The 22,872-nt window shown below is 52.0% G+C and overlaps 7 protein-coding genes across 7 annotated transcripts; 5 read left to right on the plus strand and 2 right to left on the minus strand.

Annotated features, from left to right (window-relative positions):
• Nucleotides 1-483: 483 nt before the first annotated feature.
• Nucleotides 484-3,074, plus strand: CC77DRAFT_928133 (hypothetical protein; the record flags this gene model as incomplete). Its single annotated transcript, XM_018534035.1, has 5 exons — nt 484-1,528; nt 1,578-1,757; nt 1,812-2,232; nt 2,287-2,507; nt 2,557-3,074. The coding sequence occupies 5 exons, from the start codon at nt 484-486 to the stop codon at nt 3,072-3,074; spliced, it is 2,385 nt and encodes a 794-aa protein (XP_018389801.1).
• Nucleotides 3,075-4,009: 935 nt separating this feature from the next.
• On the plus strand, nt 4,010-5,485 carry CC77DRAFT_1016757 (hypothetical protein). Its single transcript, XM_018524272.1, has one exon. It carries the CDS (start codon nt 4,357-4,359, stop codon nt 5,347-5,349), a length of 993 nt encoding a protein of 330 aa, XP_018389802.1. The 5' UTR covers nt 4,010-4,356; the 3' UTR covers nt 5,350-5,485.
• Nucleotides 5,486-6,777: 1,292 nt separating this feature from the next.
• Nucleotides 6,778-8,726, plus strand: CC77DRAFT_1016758 (acyl-CoA dehydrogenase family protein). The gene is made up of 3 exons (XM_018524273.1): nt 6,778-8,056; nt 8,121-8,245; nt 8,304-8,726. Exons 1-3 carry the CDS (start codon nt 6,983-6,985, stop codon nt 8,638-8,640), a joined length of 1,536 nt encoding a protein of 511 aa, XP_018389803.1. The 5' UTR covers nt 6,778-6,982; the 3' UTR covers nt 8,641-8,726.
• Nucleotides 8,727-9,915: 1,189 nt separating this feature from the next.
• Nucleotides 9,916-10,963, plus strand: CC77DRAFT_1016759 (AN1-type zinc finger protein). Its single transcript, XM_018524274.1, has 2 exons — nt 9,916-10,055; nt 10,140-10,963. The coding sequence occupies exons 1-2, from the start codon at nt 9,959-9,961 to the stop codon at nt 10,556-10,558; spliced, it is 516 nt and encodes a 171-aa protein (XP_018389804.1). The 5' UTR covers nt 9,916-9,958; the 3' UTR covers nt 10,559-10,963.
• Nucleotides 10,964-11,055: 92 nt separating this feature from the next.
• CC77DRAFT_1081369 (hypothetical protein) lies at nt 11,056-12,454 on the minus strand (the record flags this gene model as incomplete). Its single annotated transcript, XM_018529332.1, has 2 exons — nt 11,056-11,811; nt 11,929-12,454. 2 exons carry the CDS (start codon nt 12,452-12,454, stop codon nt 11,522-11,524), a joined length of 816 nt encoding a protein of 271 aa, XP_018389805.1. The 3' UTR covers nt 11,056-11,521.
• A 3,242-nt stretch (nt 12,455-15,696) lies between these two features.
• On the plus strand, nt 15,697-17,224 carry CC77DRAFT_1028258 (MFS general substrate transporter; the record flags this gene model as incomplete). The annotated part of the gene is made up of 3 exons (XM_018526434.1): nt 15,697-16,039; nt 16,089-16,438; nt 16,487-17,224. The coding sequence occupies 3 exons, from the start codon at nt 15,697-15,699 to the stop codon at nt 17,222-17,224; spliced, it is 1,431 nt and encodes a 476-aa protein (XP_018389806.1).
• Nucleotides 17,225-20,313: 3,089 nt separating this feature from the next.
• CC77DRAFT_518045 (hypothetical protein) lies at nt 20,314-22,244 on the minus strand. The gene is made up of 6 exons (XM_018531997.1): nt 21,969-22,244; nt 21,825-21,917; nt 21,657-21,775; nt 21,364-21,592; nt 21,202-21,302; nt 20,314-21,152 (listed from the first exon to the last, which is right to left on the minus strand). The coding sequence occupies exons 1-6, from the start codon at nt 22,018-22,020 to the stop codon at nt 20,427-20,429; spliced, it is 1,320 nt and encodes a 439-aa protein (XP_018389807.1). The 5' UTR covers nt 22,021-22,244; the 3' UTR covers nt 20,314-20,426.
• Nucleotides 22,245-22,872: the final 628 nt, after the last annotated feature.

Here is a 22,872-nt window from a genome sequence, read left to right on the forward strand (position 1 = left end):
GACTTTGTCAAGATGAGATCATGTTATAACGGGCATGTGCACAGGCTAGGGTCAGAAAGACCATTTTAACCACATAACGGACGCTAGAAGGGCACTAAAGCACATCACGTGGGCAAAGCTTAACCAGAGAAGTTCGAGATTCCAGGCTATCCTTGGAGTCGACACGGCGCCGTGTCCCAACATCTGCTGCACCACATTCCCTCTTGCACCTTGCCTGACTGCACCCAACATCTCTTGCCACTTTTACGGGACCCGCTTCTCGCTTCCGTGCCTGTGGCTTTCGCGCGTCTGCCATCCCATCCATCTAACCTCGACCATCATATAGCACCTAGCCAGCCCCGCCATCGGCTTCTTCTTCTAGTGCTCAATCTGCTGCAGCTCTCCAGCCCTTGTCGCGACGGTGCGTTCCGTAGATGCTTTGAGTTGACTTCCCCTTCACCCACGCCTTGTCTGCCAGCTCTGCGCTCTGGCTCCGCAGTCTACATGAGACCCAACTCCAGTCCACCGCAAGAAGCTGAGCACGTACGGCACCAGTCACTGACGCCGGAGAGCCCGCGTCCGCAAAACGTCCCGTCGCCCGCCAACATTCCCATCCTTGCAGAGCACATGGATGCAAACTATAATGATGTTTCACTCAGCAACACCGACTCTGCAGCTCCTTCCGCTCCCCATTTCCCCCAGCAGGCGCACAGCTCCAGCGCGAACGCGAACACGTCCACGCCGTACTTCGCCGACCAGTCCGCGACCGCCAACTTCCACACTATAGGCGTACAGGGTGGAGGACATGATGCGCCGGGTGCTTTCTCGCAATCGACTGGTTTTGGTGGCAGCATGGGTACGCAGCCGCATGATACCTCTTCAATGCAGAATTTCACCTCACAGCATCAGTCGCGCGCTGCTTCGGCCAGTGACGCGCAGCACGCGTCTGGTCAAGGTCTTCATTCTGCGTACCCATACTCCCATGACAATGCCTATGCTGCTCAGCATGCGCCCGCCCAGTCTACCCAAGGCGCTCACTACCAGACTGGAGCGCATACTGGCTCCAATATTGACGTACAAGCCCTGTTGGATTCTCTGACACCTGCTGCCAACAATGCGCCCTCGACTCAATATGCTTCTGCACAAGTGTCCGCCCAGTCACCGCAGACACAACACCATGCCTCGTCCTTGCCCTCGGCCACCAATCTCCCTGCGAGGCCGCCTACCCAAGATAAGCCCGCTACGCACCCCAACTATGACCCCAACGATGATATCAGATCCTATCATCCACAGAGTCAGCAAGCACCCAATGCCCAGCAGAGAGGAAATGGCTCTTTTCAGCCAATGAATGTGCAGAATCAGGACTTCTCTACAACGTCTGCCCATGCTCAGCAGCAGCCGGGCGAACGCAGCGAAACGCCCGACGATGAGGATCAGAGGTGGCCGCCCGAGGTGAATAGAAGATATGAGGAATTTTTGGATCAAGAGAGGAAGTTTGTAACGGAGGGGCAATGGGACCAATTCCCCATGGGCTCGCGTCTCTTCATTGGTGAGATGGGATTGTTTTGGCACCAAGGATGCGCCTAACCTTTTCTTAGGAAACCTCCCCACTGAAAAAGTCACCAAGCGCGACATCTTTCACCGTTTCTACCGCCACGGCAGGCTCGCGCAGATATCGATCAAGCAGGCATATGGCTTCGTTCAATTCCTTGACTCGGAGTCATGTCGCAGGGCCCTGGATGCCGAACAGGGACAGGCAGTGCGTGGCAGGAAGATGCGTATGTCAAGTCACCTCAATACACGACCAGGTAACAGTTGACTGACGAGAACAGACCTCGAGATATCCAAGCCCCAGCGAAACACGAAAAAGATAGAACCACCGAATCCGACACCGCGTCGACGCTCGCGTTCCCCGGATTATACTAGGGGCGGGACGGGACCGGCGCCCAGGGATAATCGCTATGTAGGGCATCCAAACTCCATGTCGCCGAGGGATCGACGCTTTCGCGATCGGGATGACTACCGACCTATGCGATCGCCATCGCCACGGGCTCCTCGGGGCATACGATCACGAGATAGAAGCCGCGACAGGTTCGATGCGCGATATCGTAGCAGGTCCAGGACACCACCACGCAGACACAGAAGCCCATCTCCGCGTCGCGACTATACAGAAGATGGATTGGATCTTCGACGCCGATTGCCCCACGAGGTACCTGATATCCAGATTCTTGTGCTCAATGAGGGACTTCCCCGGTAGGTTGATGTTCAATATCCGCTGCGTGAGAGCAGGCGCTAACACAGTCGTAGTGACTTCATTCGCTACGTCGAGGATACTTTCCGCTCGCAAAACTTACGCAGTAACGTCCTGATACTGAGTGGTCGATTCCCTGAACCAGCTGTAGTTCGCAGACAAATCCTCGAAGGAGTCCTAGCTATTGTGAGGCTCGATACTACTGGCCTGACCAAAGGTAAGGTCAGCGTCCAGATTTTCGACCGACGTGGCGGTGCCAACAATGTCCAGTTCAACGGTATGATTGCCTATGCCTTATGTGAGTGACTACTGACTCGTGTTCCTAGAATACGCCGATCTTGACCCCACGACGGCTGGTCTTCTCGTCAACAATGCCAAACAAACCCAGCTGCGACCGGTTCTGCCGCCATCATCCTCGTACGGCTTCGGTCAGACTCTGCCACCGCACTTCCCTCAACCGAATAACCCCTTCCCGTCTCTGCCAACCACTCAGCCCAACATCTCTAATCTCATAGCATCCCTCGACGGTGCTAGCTTGTCGCAGCTGCTCGGTGCGATGTCCGGCAACAACATACCCCAAAACGCGCAACCCGCGCCGAATCAAGGCTTAAATGCCGATCTTGCACGCCTGCTTGCCCAGGTGCCTAGTCCTGTTCAGACTCCTGGTTTCAGTGGCCCAGCTCAGCCACATCTTGCGCAGCTGGGCAATCAGTTCCCCGCACTTGCTTCTCTATTCGCAAACCAGAGCCAGGCCGCCGCTCCACCAGTACAGACACCTACTCAAGCTGGCCCCACACCAGACATGTCTGAAATCATGGCCCAGCTCGCTCAGTATCAACGCTGAGTAAACTATTTCCGTACAGCCAAAATCCTAGATATCAAGCACGGCTGTCTCGGAGGTTACCACCAGATAAACCCGACATTGCTACAATAACCCATATCCTGTATGCCACTCCATCCGCACATGTATCGACATGTTGTATATCCCAACCAACCAAACCCGACTGCGCCCATCCATCCAAATCCCCCTGAAAAGTAGCCATGTATCTCCCACGAACCAGCTCATCGAAAACACAGTAAACCGTTGGACCCATGCTATTCACCTGGCCCTGAATGGTGAACCCCGAAGGCCCCCGCATCCTTGTTCCGCGCAGCAACCTTATGGAATACCCTTGCGACAATTTCCTGGCGACCTCATCATAACCCACGCGACTCAAACAATCCCTGGCGACGACTTACCTTCCGGGTCAACGTGCGTTGTAAATTCTGGATGAGGCCCTACCACATTGTCCCCTTCTATTCAAGGTTTTGCTCTGCTTACTTTCATATCATCTGGCCTGTAACGGTCGGGTCCTTGTATCTTCTACGAATTTCCTTAGTTCCTGTGTATGGTAGCTTCCTATTTTGATTTGATCTGACATAGCGTTCTGCGAGGTGTTCATGGGCGCACAATATCATGCCATGCATATGTGCTTGGAGTCTCTTTCAAGCCCTTAGAGGCAAATTGGCGTTTTGCAACGCTTTCGCGTTCTTGTATATATTGGCATCAGCAAGGCGCAAGCAATGGGTTAACGAGATGGTGTAGCGTCAATTACGGCATAGACGGGGGATATTACCAAACACTCAAATAAAGCTGCACAACTCCAGTCCATTAGCAAGCTTGTGTCACGCATCTACTACAACAATCATTGGTTGACCAAGTCGAGTTAGCGCTGACGCGAGGTGTGATGACATCGCGCGTGTCTCCCGCGGCACGATTAGACCCAGTTTTTTCTTGCCCTACGAATGAGAAACGTCACCACTAGTAGCCGTCAGCCAACGTTTGCTCTGTTGCTGTATTGCTGTATTGCCAGTGCGTGCATGCTTTTCACACGACAATGAAACCACGGCCAGTGTTTCCCACGTTTCCTATACCAGCGCGATCTCACACTGTCTTCGCAAACCTGAAATGCCATCGAAGCATACACACCCGGGCCACAATGCCTGCATTGAGCTGTCAGATATGGCATGATGGGTCCCGGAATATCATACAATGGGGGAGGCAGAAAAAGAGGTTGGAGACACAGATGAGCCGGCATGCCTCATCTTCAGCGTCGACGGCAAAGAAGGCAGAATATGGCAGGGCCATGCCACCACCTCCTGCCAAAACCAGCAATGCGAACACACTTAAGGTCACAAACCCTTCGCAACCTCCAAGGAAATCTCAATCTTCCCCCCTCGTTCCCGCGCAGACTCCCACTTCGAAGGCCACAACCGTCCCAACACTGCGAGCGAAGGAGAAGTTGAACCCACCGCCTTTTACCTATGCCCCCGAAATATCCGTTCCCGCACGAAAACCAGACCAGAACTTTGTCAAGTGGCTATACCGCGCCGGTCGCGCATACCTCACCTTCTATAAAACGGGCATCTCACATGTCCGACAAACATCAAAATTCGCCAAGACACTGCGCCAAAAGGCTGCTCAAATACCCAACAAAGACATAAGCGAGGTTCTGACAAGAGCGGAATGGCAGATTGTGCGGAGAAGCAGATCGGACACGTTGAGGTTACCGGCGTTCGGTCTTTTGGTCTTGTTACTTGGAGAGTGGTTACCGATTGTCGTCATGTACATTACGCCTGTAATTCCAGAGGCGTGCAGAATACCACAGCAGGTTCAACGCGCGATACGGAAACTTGAGGACAAGCGGCAAGACCGGTTAAGAAGGGTCGCTCTAGATGCAATGCGACTGATGAGCAGGGATCGCCCGCCTATTGGCACCGCATCTTCTGACGCGCCATCCGTATCCCCACCGAATAATGGACTGCTCATGCCAGTCACCACGAAGAGATGGAACGAGATGACGCTCTACGAGCTCTCGCTTACCGCCGCACAACTCGACTGCTATCCCGCAATATTTGACTTGCTACCTCTGACAGCACCCAAGTTCCTCTTACAGCGCAATGTTAGGAAGAAGTTGGAGTACTTGAACACGGACGATAGGTTGATTAACAGAGATGGCGGATGGGCAGGTCTTGGGAAGGAGGAGCTTCAGAGGGCTTGTGTGGATAGAGGTTTGCCTGTTTTGGGGAAGAGAGAAGATGAGTTGAGGAAGGCGTTGGCGAAGCTGGAGGGGTGTTAAGGCGTACACGAGCGACAGAGATTGTGCATATGACTATAAGATTCGACGAAGACGTCAAGACGATGCTCAAGGTTTAAAATAGACATGTAGACATTTTTTGTTTGCAATATAGATCTCAGAGATACCCAAATATCACACCTCTCACCATGATGCGAGAAGCAATATGCGTGCCTCTTTGACGCACATACGGATCGATTAAGAAAGTCTTGTATACAAATACTTCTTTACTGCCGTGCGAAACTAATTTAGTCGACTCTGAGAGTGTATTTGTGCGCATGTGTTGAAAAACTGGCGGAAGTTCAACCTTCACCCGCACAGCATTGGCAGCGTTACGGGAGGTTACTGGATCCGGAAAGTTGAGCAACACGTTGTCGATTACGGCACTATTGGAGGGGCAGAAGAGCAAGCGCTCTTATCGAGGCAACGAGGGGCATGGCGGGGTGTGTAGTGGGATGTAGAATGGAGGGGCAAACATTTTTCACTTCGAAAAGATGAGAGTGAGGGGCACGACATGATTGGCTTGCTTTCACCGGCACGCTTCCTGAGGGAAATCCTATTGAGGTAATAACATTGTGCGGAGCGAACAACAGGTGAATATAAGTAGGAAATGAAAGCTGTAGCCGGGATTGGGGCTTGTTTGCTATATCGACTGCTCCTTCTCGGATTTTGACAGACTTTGGCGCTACAGAACAAGACACTCTCCATTCTCTCTTTTTTTTTTAAGTATTCCTGAATAGTAGAGATAATATACGTCTGTTGAAGCTCGTGCGACCTTCCGCTGCGAACAACAGGACGATTGTTCTTGAAGGTCTACCGAAGGGAACTTAGTCGGCTTGATCGCTGCGTAACACCTGCCACGAGTAGTTTTACTGCTGGCAATCCTACAATGTTACTCGAGAAATTAGCAGGAACAGGTGGGTTCCTGATCTTGCTGTCACCCTAGCTCTTCTTGTCTTCCATGCCATCTTTTTGCTAGATCGGACACTCAATAGCTTATCAAAGTTCTCTCGAAGCAAAATGGCTGCGTTTCACCACCTATGTCTTCTTTCGATAACGTGATTTTCGGCGTGGGATGAACTCGAATGCAGAAGGCGAGGCGAGAGATTAGAACAAAGAAAAGAATACAATTACTTCGAGCCATACTGACGACACATCATGGGCCACTATGCACAGCGCAGGTTGCGGCGAGGGTGAGACGGTTACAATGCTAGATCCGATCAAGGGGTATGTTGTAGAATGAACTGTCTTAGAGACAATGTGCAGAAGTTTGTAGATGACTTGCCGAATAATGGAGCAAGGACTTTGCCATGAAGAAATCAGAATTCGTGGTTGCCGTTGGAAAGCCGTGGGTATCGTACAGCCAATCAGCGGTGTTGGAGACATGATTACCTCTCGTGCCTCGGCATCTTCCCCAGATGTTCTCTGCGCCAGCTCCACACAAGACGGAGTGCTACGCGGAGACGGCTAGCTCATGTTGTAGACCGAGGCCAAACGTCTAGAGACCCGCATATTGTAGTGCAGTGTTGGTAGCCGGTTCTCCTTTCATCCTAAACTCCTCCAGTCGTCCTCTCTGCCGTGCATCGCGTCGCTCCTTCCTCGCCCAACCGTCGTATCCCTTTCTACTACCGCCAACATGCCTCACGCCACGCTCACACGCGAGTCAGTCGCTTCGCACAACACACCAGAGGACCTCTGGTGCATCATCGACCACAAAGTCTACGATCTCAGCGATTTCGTCGACGCCCACCCTGGCGGCTCCGTCGTGCTCGAGCAGGTAGCTGGTCAAGATGCGACGACGGCTTTCTACAATCTACACAGACAAGAAGTTTTGGACAAGTACCAGGAGCTATGCATCGGCACAATCGAGGGCGAGAAATCAGAAGTCATCGTCGGAAAGCCTGGCGATCTGAGCCCAGTACCATACGCAGAGCCGTTGTGGTTGCGACCCCAGTTCAAGAGCCCTTACTTCAAGGAATCGCACCGAGCACTGCAAAAGGAGGTCCGCAAGTTTGTCGACACACACGTCACACCCGAGGCGCAACAAAAGGAGAAGGATGGTACATACATCAGCCAAGATTTGATCAACAAGATGGCTAAGAACGACATGCTGGCCATGCGTCTTGGGCCTGGAAAGCATCTCCACGGCAAGAACCTGATGGGTGTTGTCAAGGGCGAGGAATTTGACTACCTCCATGACCTTATCCAGGCACAGGAAGGTGTGCGCGCAAACGCTCGTGGATTCCAAGACGGCAACATGGCTGGTATGACCATCAGCTTGACAGCCGTCTTGCAGTGGATGCCTGAATCTGAGCTGAAGACGCGCGTGGTAAACGAGGTGTTGACTGGCAAGAAGAAGATGTGCCTAGCCATCACCGAGGCTTTTGCTGGATCTGATGTCGCTGGAATTAGGACCACTGCGACTCTGACCCCAGACGGCAAGCATTACATTGTACGAGGCACCAAAAAGTGGATCACCAACGGAATGTTCTGCGACTATTTCGTTACAGGTTGCAAGACGGAAAAGGGCTTCTCTGTCCTACTCATCGAACGCGATGAGGCCGTAGAGACCAAGCTCATCAAGACGAGCTACTCCACAACGGCAGGTACCGCATTCGTCGAGTTCAACGATGCCAAGGTACCGGTAGACCATCTTCTGGGTGAAGAGCACAAGGGCTTTGTTGTTATCATGAGCAACTTTAACCACGAGGTAAGCACAGACCCTACAAAGTGTCTGTGAGACATGGACTAACTTTGTGTTTTTACCTCTGCAGCGCTTCATGATGGCTTGCGCTGTTATCCGACAGTCTCGCACCGTTGTAGAGGAGTGCTTGAAGTGGTCTAACCAGCGAATTGTTTTTGGCAAGAAGCTCATAGAGCAACCTGCCATCCGTCAAAAGTGAGTATTGCCTCTAACGATGGTTTCACACTACCTTGCCCGTACTTACACTATCCAGGCTTGCAAAGATGGTCTCACACGTCGAAGCCAACCAAGCATGGCTAGAATCTATCGCCTACCAAATGACGCACATGTCGTACGCGCAACAATCAAAACACCTTGGCGGACCCATCGGTCTACTCAAGTCGTATGCTACTCGTTCTGCACACGAGATTGCAGATGAAGCCGTCAACATCTTCGGAGGTCGCGGAATCACCCAGGGTGGAATGGGTCGAGTCATTGAACAATTCCACCGCACCTACAAGTTCGATGCTATCCTTGGGGGTACCGAGGAGATTTTGGGCGATTTGGGTGTAAGACAGGCAATGAAGGATTTCCCAAAGAGCATGTTGTAAATTTGGGTTAGCAGCGGTGTATGATAGTAGCGTAGTAATAAACATATTTGTTTGGGCCCCAAAGCGGTCCGGAAGACGATGAAACGCTTCTAGAAGCAATGGCAATGTGACAGGACGGATATAAAGTATGTGTGTGTGTGCGTGCGTGAAAGCGCGTGTGGGGAAAGGCCATGTTTGGAAGATGTTTGACCATGTAGGCGTACAGAGCAATGGACGTGTCTCGAGTACCAAAGGTGCCGACCGCACACGGATCCAAGCGGTCGTCGCACAGACGACACGATGGGCGGATGGTAGCGTGACTCGACATGATCAACGGCATGTCCACATCGACTCGGAGCATTAGGCCTTGTGCATATGTCAGAACGAAGCATGTCGAATGGAAGCGGCAGGGCGATGGTCAACACCAAGGATGACGATGGCTCTGTTTTATGACGATAGTCGTCCAGCCTCACACAGGGCATAGCCGGCATGCACGCGCCACGAATCGCAAACACTGGCGCAGGCCGAGCGATGCGCCTCATCCGACACAATACAGTGGCAGGCGCTGCTGTCTGCTGTCGTCGGCGTGTTAGACGCCTTGAGGCGGCAACAAGCGAGTTCCTGGTATGCAGGGTGCATGAGACACGATCTAGATTGCATGTCACAAGTACCATACAGGAGTGGGTGAGGCATGTCGCCGATACGTGTCACATGCAAGAGGCAAGTCGGGCGAGGGATGATGTGGAAGTAGATGCATGAGCGTCTTGGACACTTTGTCAGACTTGCCTCATGGCTGGCGATGATGAGAGGCGTGTTTTGAAGGGCTCCAGGCTAGCTTTGGTGCTGATGCAAGGCATAGAATACCATGGAAGAAGGTCGGCTAGTGGTAGCCGCCCTGCATCGGGGAGGCAAAGGACGCGCTGCGAACGCATGTCGGCTCGAGTCGTGTGCAGTGCAGCGCGCAGCGCAATGCAGTGCCATCGGTCGGACCAAGGCACCAGTGACAGCATGGGGCTCCATTTGCCTTTGTTTAAGAAGCGGTCTGCGTCACCTTTACCTACTTGATCCCCATCTGTCACTACTACTACTGCTACTGCTACTGCTACTGCTGCTACTGCCACCCACCCATTCACTCTCCGCCATAGCACTCGCCCTACTCTCACTCTCCTGCTTGTATATAACATCTCCTATCTGCATCTACCCGCTCAACCATCTCCGTTATCTAGCCGGTCAATTCGCCGCCACAACTCGCCGACCACATCAGCGTCATCTCACACGCTCTCCGCACCCGCACACGCACACGACACCTACCCGTACTTGCCTCTCCGCAACTGCCACTATGCGCCGTTCATCCAGCATCAGCAGCATCAGCTCGTCCAGCTCCGAATCCGAGGACACGATGCAGATCTTCGTCAAGACGGTATCCGGCAGCAGCAGTAAGTCGTTCCCGCCACGCTTCCGACGCTCGGAACAGGTCGCATTATGAAGTCACAGCAGACACGGCTAACATGGTGCATCAGCAATCCCCCTCACAATCCCCTCAAACACATCGATAAGCACCCTGCGCTCTCTCCTCGCTCTCCGAACCAACCTCTCCACGCCCTCGGATCTGCGCATCGTCCACGCCGGCAAGCACCTTTCCTCATCCGACACCACCTTGGCTGATTACGCCATCGGCCCCAACTCGACTCTCCACCTCGCACTCCCGCTCCGCGGCGGCATGCCCCCAAAGAAGATCCGTTGTTCCTTCAAGGACTGCAAGGACCGCGCACAACCCATTGTCGGTGACTGCGGCTTCTGCCAGGGCAGGCACTGCAGCCGTCATCGCATGCTCGAGGATCACAAGTGCGAGGGACTGGAGGACTGCAAGAAGGAGAGCCACGACCGGAATGCGGACAAGCTGAACAGCGAGCGCACCGTTGCTATCAAGGGTGTTTAGACGAGACATGCGATATGCGATATGCAGACATGATATCCCCTCGGGCGATTTGGCCATGGCCATCTGCAGCTCTGCTTTCCACGCCCTGACGTAGTGGCGCTGGGAGCTTCTTTTTTTTGACTCTTCAGCTTCTGATTTCGAACACGGGACAGTAATCTTTCGTCCCTGGAGCATGGCGTTATGAGGCAAGCGTCTAGCGAACTTGTATTTGTAGCTAGAGTAATGACAGCCATTCGTATTCCATGACGTGCTTTTGTCTGCTGTGGTGCAACACTGTGTCTCGTGTGACGTGTCATCTAACCTGCTGTCTTCACACTCAAGCTCGTCGCATTATTGACTACACGATGACATTGCTCGAAAGCTGTCCCATCACTCGAGTAGAGAGAATATACACCATGAAAGCCGACGACTTCTATATACTTTCCACGAGAAATCACCGAATGCCGAACGACCAGCTGACCCATTCATGAAAAAGAACCCCAGTTAGAACAGAACATGACAAATCGAGAAGATCGAGAAGAAAAAATGAACGTTACGATTGCGTGGCCACATGGCAGCCACGCGTTTACCTAAGCAAGCCATGGCAGCTTGACTCTTCCTCGGAGCAAAGTCTTGACAACACGATTTTGCATAGTTTGTTGTTGTCGTCTCTGTGTATCATTGTTTTGTTGGTCGGAGATGTCTCGGGTCCCCTCAACAACCCTTTACTACTTGCAAATACTGCGACGCGCGTACGACAACTGCGGCGCCGAAAGTATGGCGAAATTCGTGTTATCAATATTCCAGCTCAACGAAGACGTGTTGGAAAGAGTGAGGGTAGTGGTATTGACGGTAAGCATCAAGGATCTGAGAGTATTAGGAAATTTGCTTGTTATGCCAGTATGACAGCATTGTTCCGACATGAGTTTCTTCGGATGCGCCCGGGTAGAGGCGCAAGCGCTTCGCGGGTCTGACCGGAGTTGTTCAATGATGGAGTGCGAAAGACCGAGAAAAATGTACTTGAGAGAGGATTGGAGTAGACGTGTAGACTGGGGAAGGAAATATACCAGTGTCAAGCGTCGCAACATGTGGCTGCTGTTTCGACAAGCTTGTTTCGTATACAATTGTATTTTGAAAAGGTGCTTGCAGCAGAATTGGTTTGCCTTGGTTACCGTCTGGAATATAAAAGGGTGTAAATAAATCATTCTCACACGTAGCGCTGTGTGTCGCTGAAATGTTATCAGAGTGTTGCTTAAACGCCGACTGGGTAGTGTCTGGGTATAGTCAAGACACCATGCCAAGTATATGATGGAATTGGCTGCGCTCTGTAGGTGGTCAAATGGAAGGATCGTGCTTACTCCTGGAGCGTTTGATGACAAGACCGCACTTACCTGTGGCGAGCCCAATGTTATATTTGTTGAGCTCGCGGTACTCTCGGAGGCCGCGCTCTGACACCATGATGGTGAACGTGCGAGACACTCGTTGCTTGTTGCCCGTTGCCTTGTGGTGCCTTAGGTGCCGAAACATATGGAAAAAGCATGGCAGTGCCCAACGGGAGGTCTCAGCGCAGTGCGCGTGCATGCCTGCGCAGTCGTGATTGCCCGAGTGAATATTTCTTTGCGAGTCACGAAGTCGTGTCGCATATGGAAACCCCTTTCCGTATGCAACCTGGAACCCAGCGCCACAGGCAGCGCTGAGCCTCCCGCTCCGCCTGAGGCCAACACATGCTAGGGGCAGCGGTTCGAGTCGAAATGATCTTTGACATGGAGTGCGGCGGTTGTCGGTCTTGGTCGCCGCCTTGTCGTTTCCAAGTCGTTTCCAAGTCGGAGCAGTCGTCGGACCTCTAACAACGTGGCGAGTCGGCCCTGCCCAGTTACGCCCAGCAGACGACAAGAAGGATCTGAAGCGCTTCGCCATAACATCATCTCTTTTGTTTCAACGTCTTCCGCTCTCCGCTCCGCCCTGGCGGCTGTCGCTTCGAGGCCGCCGTCTCATAGGTGCGGAATCGCGTTTCGGAGTTGCATCTTGAAGTGGCCTGATGTTGACACACGGAAACTGCACGCCTCCGCAGGGGGTCCTTTTTTGTGGCGTTCCGCTCGTATTTGCTTGTTTCTTCCACAGCGCTATCAGTGATGGCGGGGGCGGAAATCGAAAGGCTCTCTTCCATATGGTTCAGAGGATTGGAGTGGATGGAAATGTTTCCTGGGTGAGTTTTCCTTCCAGTGCAGGACTTGGCATCGTCGCATGCACCAGCGGGAGTACTGAGATGATAACTGATGACCCCTTAATTGACCACGACATGAACTAACACACATTAGGTAGAATGGTTACCGTGATAATAAGATACGAGTTCTTAAATCTCAACAAGTTGGCTCGCGCTCGCTAATGATTATTGAACCAGACTGCGGACGGGCGCGCTCCCGCAAATTCGCATAGAGAAGCGAACCGACCATGCTCGGAAGTCGCTGACAACACCATGCGATTGATACCATCAGTCACACCCTATCGAAATCTCCGAGCATCTAGCCGTGGAACTGCGATCGAAGCCCAAACGCCGCTTCCGCTGTCACAGCTGCTCATCGGACGATACACGGAGGCCTTACCCAGCCAACCCAAAAGGTCAACCTTCGAAAGCTAAATCACGACATGGTTCCGCTGTGCGGACTGACTGCGGCAGCATGTATGTGGCACTGCAAAGTAGCATGCATGACGATATCCGCTACTCAACGTCCGGCTCCGGTACAACTTCGCTACATTCGTTAGAACGTTGGACAAGTCCCGGTTTTCCAAGGGTCCTCCTCCCCATGGGACTATTGTGGAACACTTGTGACGTAGCCGATGGAGTCCGCGGGAATTCAGCTCGTGCCTCGCCATCATCATAGGAAACTGACTAGCTATCGCGACGGAGAGACGAAGCCGCCAGCTGACCGCTACCGTGGCGAGGCTCAACTCTGGCTGTTATCCAACAAGACGACTGCGAAGAATCAGGCAAGATAACATTCTCTTTTGCCTTTGTCATTTGAGTAACATGTAGCGCAGTTCTGCGCGGGATGCTTCTTTGTTTCTTCTCGGCTCTTGACACTTCCCGACAGGGAAGATCTGCAGAGACCTAGGAAGATATCGGGCTTGGACTTGTTTCCAGATCGGATTAGAAATAGTATCTGGTGCTCGTCTCGACGCTGGATCGGATTGATATTGTGCGAGGACTTCCTGAACGCGTAATTGCCCGGCCGACAAAGAGCCTTGGCAACGCAAACTCTCTGAAGGTAGCGTCGCTGATCGCCAGCCTTAACTCTTCTCCACCATTCTACCCCAACACACTCCATGCGCTTTCGGAATCCTGGAGTCCACTTTCCGCGCGTCGTCCGTCAACAAAAAAGATGCATCTTAGCTGACGGCCAAGCACTGACATAGGTGTGCGTCGCTGGACGACTCGTCGCAATGCAGGGTGATGAATCTCATGCAGCCACAACCGTACCCTCCGATATGACTCGCAACATGATACGTTTCCTTGAGAGCATATCTTCGTTACGGCGGGAAGAACAAAGCATCAACGCCAGCGTGGGTGCTGATGCTTGGCAGAGCGCCCTAGTTGTCGATCCCTGACCGTATGAAGCGGTTGTGGCTGTGTTGAAACTGAAGATAACGAAGCAACGAACCGCACCGGCCCGCTGATCTTGTTACGCCGCCAACATTAGCGTGGCCTCTCTGTCATGTACTCAAGGTATTGCGGGTGACACTCGACCCTCCTCCACAGTGACTTTGCATGTCTAGTGTCGACACCCTCCATGTGCTTGCGCGTCTCCATCCAGATTATCGGCCGGCGCATCCGCTCTGATCCAGGAACTGCCCAGAGTTGTAAAAGTCTCAGCGGTAGTACCGCGAGAGTACTCATCTTTGGCCCTTGCAATATAACTGGGCCAGCCAAGGCGGATTGTACATCACTACTCGAGCACATTCTTGGCATACCGACCCAATCGAGCCGCATCACTCATCATGCCTCCCGCTGACGCTCTGCCAAGCGCTGGGGGCCCGCTCCGCTATTTTATACAACCTTGTTAGACGCATCGACCCCTATCATCGTCTACCGAGTGTCTATGCCCACGGACGACTTCGTTTTGGTGGAACAAGCCAAGACTGCACAGCCTATGAGCAATCTCGATATTCGCACACGCAATTATGGGAAAGGAGATGCTTGGTCCATGTACCATGGTAGTCTCGCCCAGCGCGGTTCAGAACCGCCTATTGTGACACACACATTCAGTAAAAAGAGGTGGCAACGTCCTAGTTTGTAGCAGCCTAGGTCACCAGCAGTCAAAGGGAATACCCTGGGAGACGACATGGTGGACATGTTTTCACGACAACGAGTGAGCGTGGGGAAGCCCAAACGCAAGATGCGCCGGAGAATCTACCACCGCTGATCGCTCTTCCACCGGATTAACGCGCCGCACTAAGCTTTGGGCCGCAGGGCATCTGAAGCCTCTAACAGAGTAATGAAGTATTCCCTGCTACCGGCGGAGTTCAGACTTCCGTATGGCCTTGGCTTCTCTTGGGCTTGCACCCCTGCGTTGCTTGTGCCCTGCGGCATCCATTCCCCATTACACGACCAGTTTGACTACCACGTCACTATGGGAGAAGGTAGCCACAATCTACATGGGGGTTACGCGCGTGCTTAGCAAGAGTGGAGCCGTAAAAGAACCCTCTATCAACCCAAGCCTTAGGCTCGTTCCCCAGTTCCGTGAGTGTTTGCACATGAGTACCGTACTTATACCCCATCCCCGCCGCTTTGACAGTTGTTTGAATTTGTACCAATCCATCACCAGTGCGTCCATTTGAGCGCTTCCCCTCCAACACGTGCTATCTGTGTTGAGCATCTTATCGTTTCATACGTCAAACGCTTTCCCAATTAACTGATTGCTCTTCCCTCTTTGGCCTCACCGTCTTCACCTACAGCAACCACGGTCAAGATGCCACCTACACGATCTACCTACAAAGAGAGTCGGAAGTACAGCGAAGGAACGCTGCCACTCTCCGAAGCACCTACCGCGACCAATTCTATGCGAGACGAATCACGACACGCCAGTGTCGACACACTCGACGAGCCCAATTGGCCGCAATCATGGCGTGCCTACGCATGCTTGTTAGGCTGCTTCTTCCTCATGTTCAACTCGTGGGGACTAGTCAACGCCTACGGCACGTGGTCCTCATACTATGTTGGCCACTCACTCCGAGGTACTGATCAGCTTGAACTGAACCTGATCGGCTCGACTCAATCCTTTATTGTGCTTCTACTGTCGAACGTGGTCGGGCGGCTCTTGGATGCTGGTCACTCTCGCAAGGTGATCGGTTGTGGTACTTTCCTTGTACCCTTTGGTCTTTTCATGCTTTCTGTCGCGCATCCCAGCGACATTGAGGCTCTTGGAAACTTCGGCTCGATCTGGGCAACTCAGGGCCTTGTGGTCGGCCTGGGTATGGGTACCTTCTTCGTTTCCAGCTCCCAAGGTGAGTTACATTCATCACTCTACATTACTTCCTGCTAACGCCATTCCAGTTGCTTCAACATGGTTTCCCAAGCGCCGGGGTCTTGCTGTAGGCTATGTGGCTTGTGGTGCCAGTGTAGCAGGCGTCATCTACCCCAGCATGCTCCGCTACTTGATCCAGTCTGTCGGTTTCAATAACGCAGTACGCTACGTTGCCACTCTCACTTCGGTGACATGCATCTACTCCTTCATCTTCTGCACGCCAGACCCTGCCCACGAGCATCACGAACCGAAGAGCTGGGGTAAGCTTAGGACTTGGTTCGATACTGAAGCCTTCAAGAACAAGGCTTGGTGCTGGTTCACAGCTGCCGTTGCGTTCATGTTCTTTGGCTTTTACCCGGTTTTCTTCAACCTTGAAGAGGTTAGTATCTCTGTTCTGTCTACCACGCCGATAATTAACAGTGTTTAGTGGGCATCAGTGCGCGGCTTTGGCACTCGCGACCGGACAGGTTCCCCAGTAAGCCCCTCCGACACGACCGACAAACCTCTTCAAACGTTTTGGCTCCTTGTCATCATGAACGGAGCTTCGACTGTCGGACGCATGCTCCTCGCGCACTTCTCGGACAAAGTCGGCGCCCTCAATATGCATATCGGCTCTCAATTCACCGCGTCGATGCTCACACTGGTCCTCTGGACATTGGCTGGATCAGAGACCGACGCTATCGCCTTCTGCGTCGTTTTCGGTGTCTTCTCTGGTATGGTCATTGGTCTCCCTCCTGCGTCTATCGGCAACATTCTCAATTGCACCTACGCCACACCTGACACGAGACACTTTGCAAAGAAGAAGCTTGGCCACTGGACCGGTATGATGTACACGTTTGCAGCCATCCCTGCCCTTACCGGCCCCGTCATTGCTGGTCATCTCATCACAGAGTACAACACGTACATCACTGTTCAGATGTGGTCCGGTACTAACCTCATGCTCTCATGTATTTGCATGATCATCTCTCGCTGGTATCTACCATGCGATAATGGCGAGCATGCGAAGGAGGCAATCATTCGCAGACTGAGCAAGGCTGAGACATCTGAAAAGCGTAGGGACAGTGACCCTACCTCATCACCTGACCCACTATCACAAGCCCCTACCCGGGTTCCCTCACCGCGTGCTTCCTCCGACAATGTCAGCGATGCCGGCCAGATGGTCTAAAGAACCTCATTCGCCGGGCGGTTTCCTTAGTCTTTCTTGATTGTACTTTCTGCGAGGCGCCTGGAGTATCCCTTTACGAAGTCATGAATGCTTGCACGAAGTTTCTTGTTAGCATGTAAGGGTCATGTGTTTCTTTGTTCAGGCTCTTTCTATATCCTATCATCTTTCGGCGGCATATTATGACTAGATTTCTTTGCGGAGGACATCGAGGGTTCCCGTCAACCAAAATTCTCTGTCTCGAATCACTTTTCGAGACAAACGTAGGCGCACGGAGCTCCCTCGATCACGGGTAGAGCATCAGTTTACAATTCGTAGCGTTTGAAATTAAAACTTTTGATCATACTCCTGCTTCAGATGTCCCCTTCCAGCCGTGACATGACTTTGTGAACGTGGTGCTCCAGTGACGAACATCGTACCCGAGATTCCCGCACATCGCTCTGCGGCTCACTCAATCAGCACTTCATACCGCAGCATCCGGGCTTTCGGGCTGCAAGAGCCCCACGGACATGAACTATTGTCATATTATGCGCACACATCACGAGTCCATCACCAAGTTCCGTGGCAGTGGTTCAAATTGATCACTGTTCCGGCTCGGCGCGGCAGTTTGGGCTTCCACAACGCACGTCCCGTAGATCTTGGATTTACAGTACGAAGATCGCAATCTGTCATTTCGTCGATGTGCAAAAGCTTTGTTTCGCGTTTTGGGGGAACCAGCCTTAGGGTAGTTCGGGAAACGAGGTCGGCATGCGTCGACGTCCGAGTGTCCGGGTTATTTGGTGTCGGGTTTGGGACGCTGTTTATAAACAGACATTTTCGCGAAGGGATCATTTGGCCGGCATCTCCTCTCAAAGGCATGTACGTGTCGTATTGTTATCGCTCATTGTCATTGTGCCGCATTAATGATTTCGTCTGCCTAGTTAAGGCTTCTTCCGCTTTCGGTATACTAATGCTTCAAGCACCGTGGTGTCTTGTTCATGTGTGCCTGATATCCATCCTGATGGTCATAGATCTTGGAGCAACAAGTTTGGAAATCTAGGCGTATAGCTTTCTGATGACGCAGTATCGTATTTGTGCGACGGTGAGCGATCTTCATTATTTCCGTGGTACCGAACGTTGACACGGTAGGCACGGTGACACATACCTAAGTGGTTGATCACTGATCATCTTTGTTCGAGAAGCATGAGTTCCATGGTAGATAGGCTTTGGAACATTGTAATGCCCCATGTTTTTCAACCCGTAAAGACGCACTAGGCATGTATGCGCTCAAAAGATTGGAGACATCATGATGACAATTACACACCCATCTTATCGTCTCCTTTTTACTCTAGTAGCACCCGCTACGATATTGATTGCATCACATAGGCTCGCCGTCTCAGACTCAATCTGAGAAAGACTTGCGTCCCCGAACTACGCACCAACAATAGCCAAGCCAAATTAGAACGCCAGCATTCAAGTCTAGGGCAGATGCTTCGCTGCGGCAACAATGTTGTGGGGGCCTGAAGGTACCTTGCGTGCGTACACGTATCCATAGTCATATAATTCCATCACTTGCATTCTATCTCGCATATGCTAACGCAAGAAATGAATACCAGGCGAAAGAATCAGGAAAACAGCCTCAACATCTGGGATAAATTGAGAGACCACCCCTGTAGTCTCACAACCATCTCCTCCGGTGCAGAGTCGCAAAGTCTGCTTCAAAAGCCTGGGCCGAGATTCCGAACACTTGACGTTCGGAAACCAACGCATATGACTATTTGGTTCGTGATTTGGATGCTGAGCGGTGTGATCATCTGTGCGTTGCAGTGGTTAGCTACTAGGTGACGCAGTGACCACCGCGGACCCATGCGACGGTGCAGCGGGTAGGAAGAGCAGACAGCCAGAAGATGCGGGATTAATCGAGCCTAGAACAAGGGAACGGAGCTTTTGTTGTGAAACATACGAAGTACGCCGCGGCGAGCGATGTAACGGAGTAAATTCGGGTAGTCACACCGTTGTGGCACTTCTAGCGGAAGTCACCTTAACTAACGCGCCTGGAGATTGATGAGAGTCATGCTAGATCTATGGGGTAAGTCCACTATGCTGTTGATCATCATCATGATGCCAGATGCCACTCCGGTGTTGTCGTCTACTTGGCATTTCGGTAGAATAGAAAGCGAACCACTCTTCCAAAAGTCGCAAAAGACTTAGCAGCATTTCCAAGACTTCTCAAACAAGACGCTTATGACGATACAGGATGACTTGAGCACTTTTTGACGCCTCCACGGATGTACATGCATACTCAGCCACCACCGTGACGTCCAAGCCGGAAACGACATACCCACCATCATAAGGGAGCAATAAGCAAGCCTTAGCCCAAACAAGCGATACAAAAATCTCTCATTCCGTCTTGACCTTCCTTCGCAGTCTTGGTACCCGCACTAACCGCGGCTGTGGCTCATCTATATAGCGGAAAGCCAAGCAATCCGCTCGTCTTGTCGCGGCACCTTCTGTGGTGCACGCGGGGCGAGGGCTCCTATGGTGCGTAGATTAAATAGCGTCGGTGGGAGATTTGTATCCGGTGGACGTTGTCTGTGCATGAGTAGGTAGTACCGAAGTGACTGGTGCGTGTAAGAGGTTGGTGTCTGATATGTGCCGCTTGGATACATGATGTCGATGTACATCGTTCCAAGTAGCGCGGCAAGCTTGGCAGCATTGCGCAATGTCGATCTTTATAGTGAGAACAGATTTACAGTCTAGATCCGATTCGCATTTGGGCTCGACCTCTGTCATGTGACTAGAAAACGTCTGGGTGCCACATGTGCAGTAAGATACTTAGACCACTGCTTGGCTATGCGAACTTTGTGGACTCAGCAAGTGTCCCGACCAAGGTTTCAATTTGTTTGTATATGTGCCACATTCGGCTGCATAAGCGGGTGGTGACAACCATCCAGGGGCATGCATTAAAAACAAAGACAGATTGATGATAGGAACCCACCACTAGAAGACGTCGAGGTGATTGTAGAATGAAACAGGATACACGATTGGTGACGAAACGCTAGACGTACCCAGAACTCCTACCATGCAAGTGTAAGTACGACCTGCCCCCACTGACGTGTGGATATCTGAACTCGCTGATAAGGGACTTCGCCAGACTCCGCGCAACCACTAAATAACGATCACAAGACGCCTGTCGCTCAACATAGCTTCAGAACATTCCGACGTGTTATTGCGCCACCTTTGACATACTTGGCGTTTGCACGCCAGGTTGTGCAGTGTGACCTGCGATCTCCAAGACGCTCGTCGAGCTCTCGCTACTACCTTGCACAGTCATGCCCAGCGCTCGTCGTGCGTACTCTTTCTGACCGTTCGCCACATGGTCTACCGGTGAGTTTGTGGTACCATTGCCATTGGTCGAGCCGTGTTCCGCGGTGGCAGCGGGAGGCTGTAACCATTGCACACTAGTACATCGGTTCACAAGTCGTACGGTGGTCTCGTCAACGGGAGCAAAATGATTACCGCTTGAGACGAGGAGGTGAAGGAGCCGCAATAGTTCTTCACGCTTATAATGTGGTGGCTTGCTGATTTGGCTGTGCATGAGTATCGGGTATAGAACGCGGAGGTAGGTATGTCGTAATGCGTTTGCAGCAGCCGAATCATGTGGTAGATCTATAAGATTTCGAAGGATGACGTCGACCAGGACATGAAGATCGTTGGTGTAAAAGTATTCGGCCGTGGAAGGATTACCGAAGAGAAGGTAAAGCACTTTGAGGATTAGAAGCTGAAGGGAGGTCTCCGACTCGCGGTTCAGAAGAAGAATCAAGTTGCATCCGAAAGTTTTGTAGGTCATTCCGTGAGTCGAGATAGCTTTGATGACCCGATTCGTTATTCCAGGTCGTCCATCGCTATGACGGCTAGTTGACGCTACAAGGTACTGTTCGTTCAAAACCAACTGTTCTGGTGTCAGCTCAAGACTTGGTAGGGGGTGCGAGTAGACAGACCAGAACGCGTATCACAGGATAGTGGTATGGATCGTCAGCATCGTCGGAAGCACCTTCTATGATCTCCAGCAGGTAGATAATGAAGGCGTCATTCACCGCAGCTACACAACAAGCGTTAGCAATGGCTTCGAGGAAAGATGGGAAATGGTGTCGTTGCCATACAAAAGTCGTCCCACGTCAATCGCTGAACCCGTGAAGATTCGTAGAGCAGTTGTAGAAGTAGTTGATGCAGAGTGGTCTCCTCTTGCACGCTCGGCGTTTGCACCAACTCAACAAGTCTAGCAAATGTGCCCTCCGAGTGCATCATCTCAAATATATCATCGTCTTTGCTATTGCGACCATCGTAGAGGAGGAAGGCGGCCACTATGTGAAGAGTAGGGTTATCATCTTCCTATCGCATTGGTCAGCCTCAGGCTCAGCCAGCGACCATGCGCTCCAGACATGCACCAACATACCTGCAAGAGGCAATATATTATCTGCCGCCGTACATATGCCTTGTTTGAGGCAAAGAGGTCGCCCTCGAGCATGCGAAAGATGCATTTTGCGACGCTGAAGTCGGTTTGGAGGTATTCGGCTATTGGTGGTGGTCAACGTTGGTCATGGCAGAGGTTGGAGACGCGTACATCTATAATTCGTAGTGACATTAAGGAAGGATCGCAGCGAGTTGTCGATTATCTCGTGCTGGTGACAGCGCGTCGAGACGATATCGTCGAGTTCTGTGTAGCGTGTTAGTCGAGGCTGTTGGTGGGGTTGCCAGGCGCTCTCACCATCCCAGAACTGTTGCTCATTCTCGAGATCATACGACACCTCAAATGCCATGTCGTAGTCGCGGGTCTCTGACAACAATCATCCTCTCCAGCGATCAAGGCTGCCGAGGGCGGTGCAGAGAGGCGCAAACTGTTCGTTGTCGGAGCGTTGATGCGAACAACTGACCATCAAGACGCCGGAGATTCACCGGCGTTAGCTAGTGCGTCACCGATACTGCTTGGGGTATAGGGTAGTCTATTGTTACCACACGTTGGCAGTTGCATTCCAACATGCGAATGCCCTCACGTACCTGTCACTCTAGCTTCATCGCCAGTCTCTTCTTCTTTTCTTCTCTGTCTAATCTCTGCAAATGAACGTGTGTCCTAGTGACCCACCGATAACCACGGAAACGTAGTGACACGTCAGACATTCCGACCAACACTCCAATGCCATCACAATCATCCTCTCCACCAAAGCGCAGCTTTCATGTCAAGCGCGAGAGCCTAGGCGGTGATCTGCGAGTACATTTTGAGCGCATCAACGTGGTCATATAAGCTTGGAAGCGTGTGCTTCTTGTTAGCGACGGCATGTCAAATCCACGCCCTTCATGCCCCTTACCCCTCTGCATGTCACCACGCCCTTTCCACAGTTTTCAACAGCTTTCTCAAAGATGCCTCTTCGGGCAACATTCGTCAAACGGAAATAGGTATTAGAAATCGTATTGATGGACATGGCTCAATGTTTCCATATAGATGTGTCAACGCAACTAGCTTCCAGCGCCTCCAATGCAATGCTGCACGGACTCAAGCCCACCACTTGACGTCTAATAATACAGTATGTGATCCACCTCGGTACACATCCGTCTTGTCCAACTATTCAGATCTCTGTCGTATATACATCGTTTCGTAGCATGTCTCCTGTCGT

Source organism: Alternaria alternata, assembly GCF_001642055.1.
Source record: "Alternaria alternata strain SRC1lrK2f unplaced genomic scaffold CC77scaffold_3, whole genome shotgun sequence".
Taxonomy (NCBI): domain Eukaryota; kingdom Fungi; phylum Ascomycota; class Dothideomycetes; order Pleosporales; family Pleosporaceae; genus Alternaria; species Alternaria alternata.

Excerpts from the sequence above, each read along its gene's own strand:
- CC77DRAFT_1016757 (XM_018524272.1), top strand. The coding sequence starts at position 4,357 with ATGCCACCACCTCCTGCCAAAACCAGCAATGCGAACACACTTAAGGTC.
- CC77DRAFT_1016758 (XM_018524273.1), top strand. The coding sequence starts at position 6,983 with ATGCCTCACGCCACGCTCACACGCGAGTCAGTCGCTTCGCACAACACA. Across the intron at positions 8,057-8,120 it reads TGAGCAACTTTAACCACGAG|CGCTTCATGATGGCTTGCGC; the intron begins GTAAGCACAGAC and ends TTACCTCTGCAG. Across the intron at positions 8,246-8,303 it reads CAACCTGCCATCCGTCAAAA|GCTTGCAAAGATGGTCTCAC; the intron begins GTGAGTATTGCC and ends TACACTATCCAG.
- CC77DRAFT_1016759 (XM_018524274.1), top strand. The coding sequence starts at position 9,959 with ATGCGCCGTTCATCCAGCATCAGCAGCATCAGCTCGTCCAGCTCCGAA. Across the intron at positions 10,056-10,139 it reads GACGGTATCCGGCAGCAGCA|CAATCCCCCTCACAATCCCC; the intron begins GTAAGTCGTTCC and ends ATGGTGCATCAG.
- CC77DRAFT_518045 (XM_018531997.1), bottom strand. The coding sequence starts at position 22,020 with ATGGCATTTGAGGTGTCGTATGATCTCGAGAATGAGCAACAGTTCTGG. Across the intron at positions 21,918-21,968 it reads TGAGCAACAGTTCTGGGATG|AACTCGACGATATCGTCTCG; the intron begins GTGAGAGCGCCT and ends CACGCTACACAG. Across the intron at positions 21,153-21,201 it reads ATCCTGTGATACGCGTTCTG|TTGGTTTTGAACGAACAGTA; the intron begins GTCTGTCTACTC and ends ACACCAGAACAG.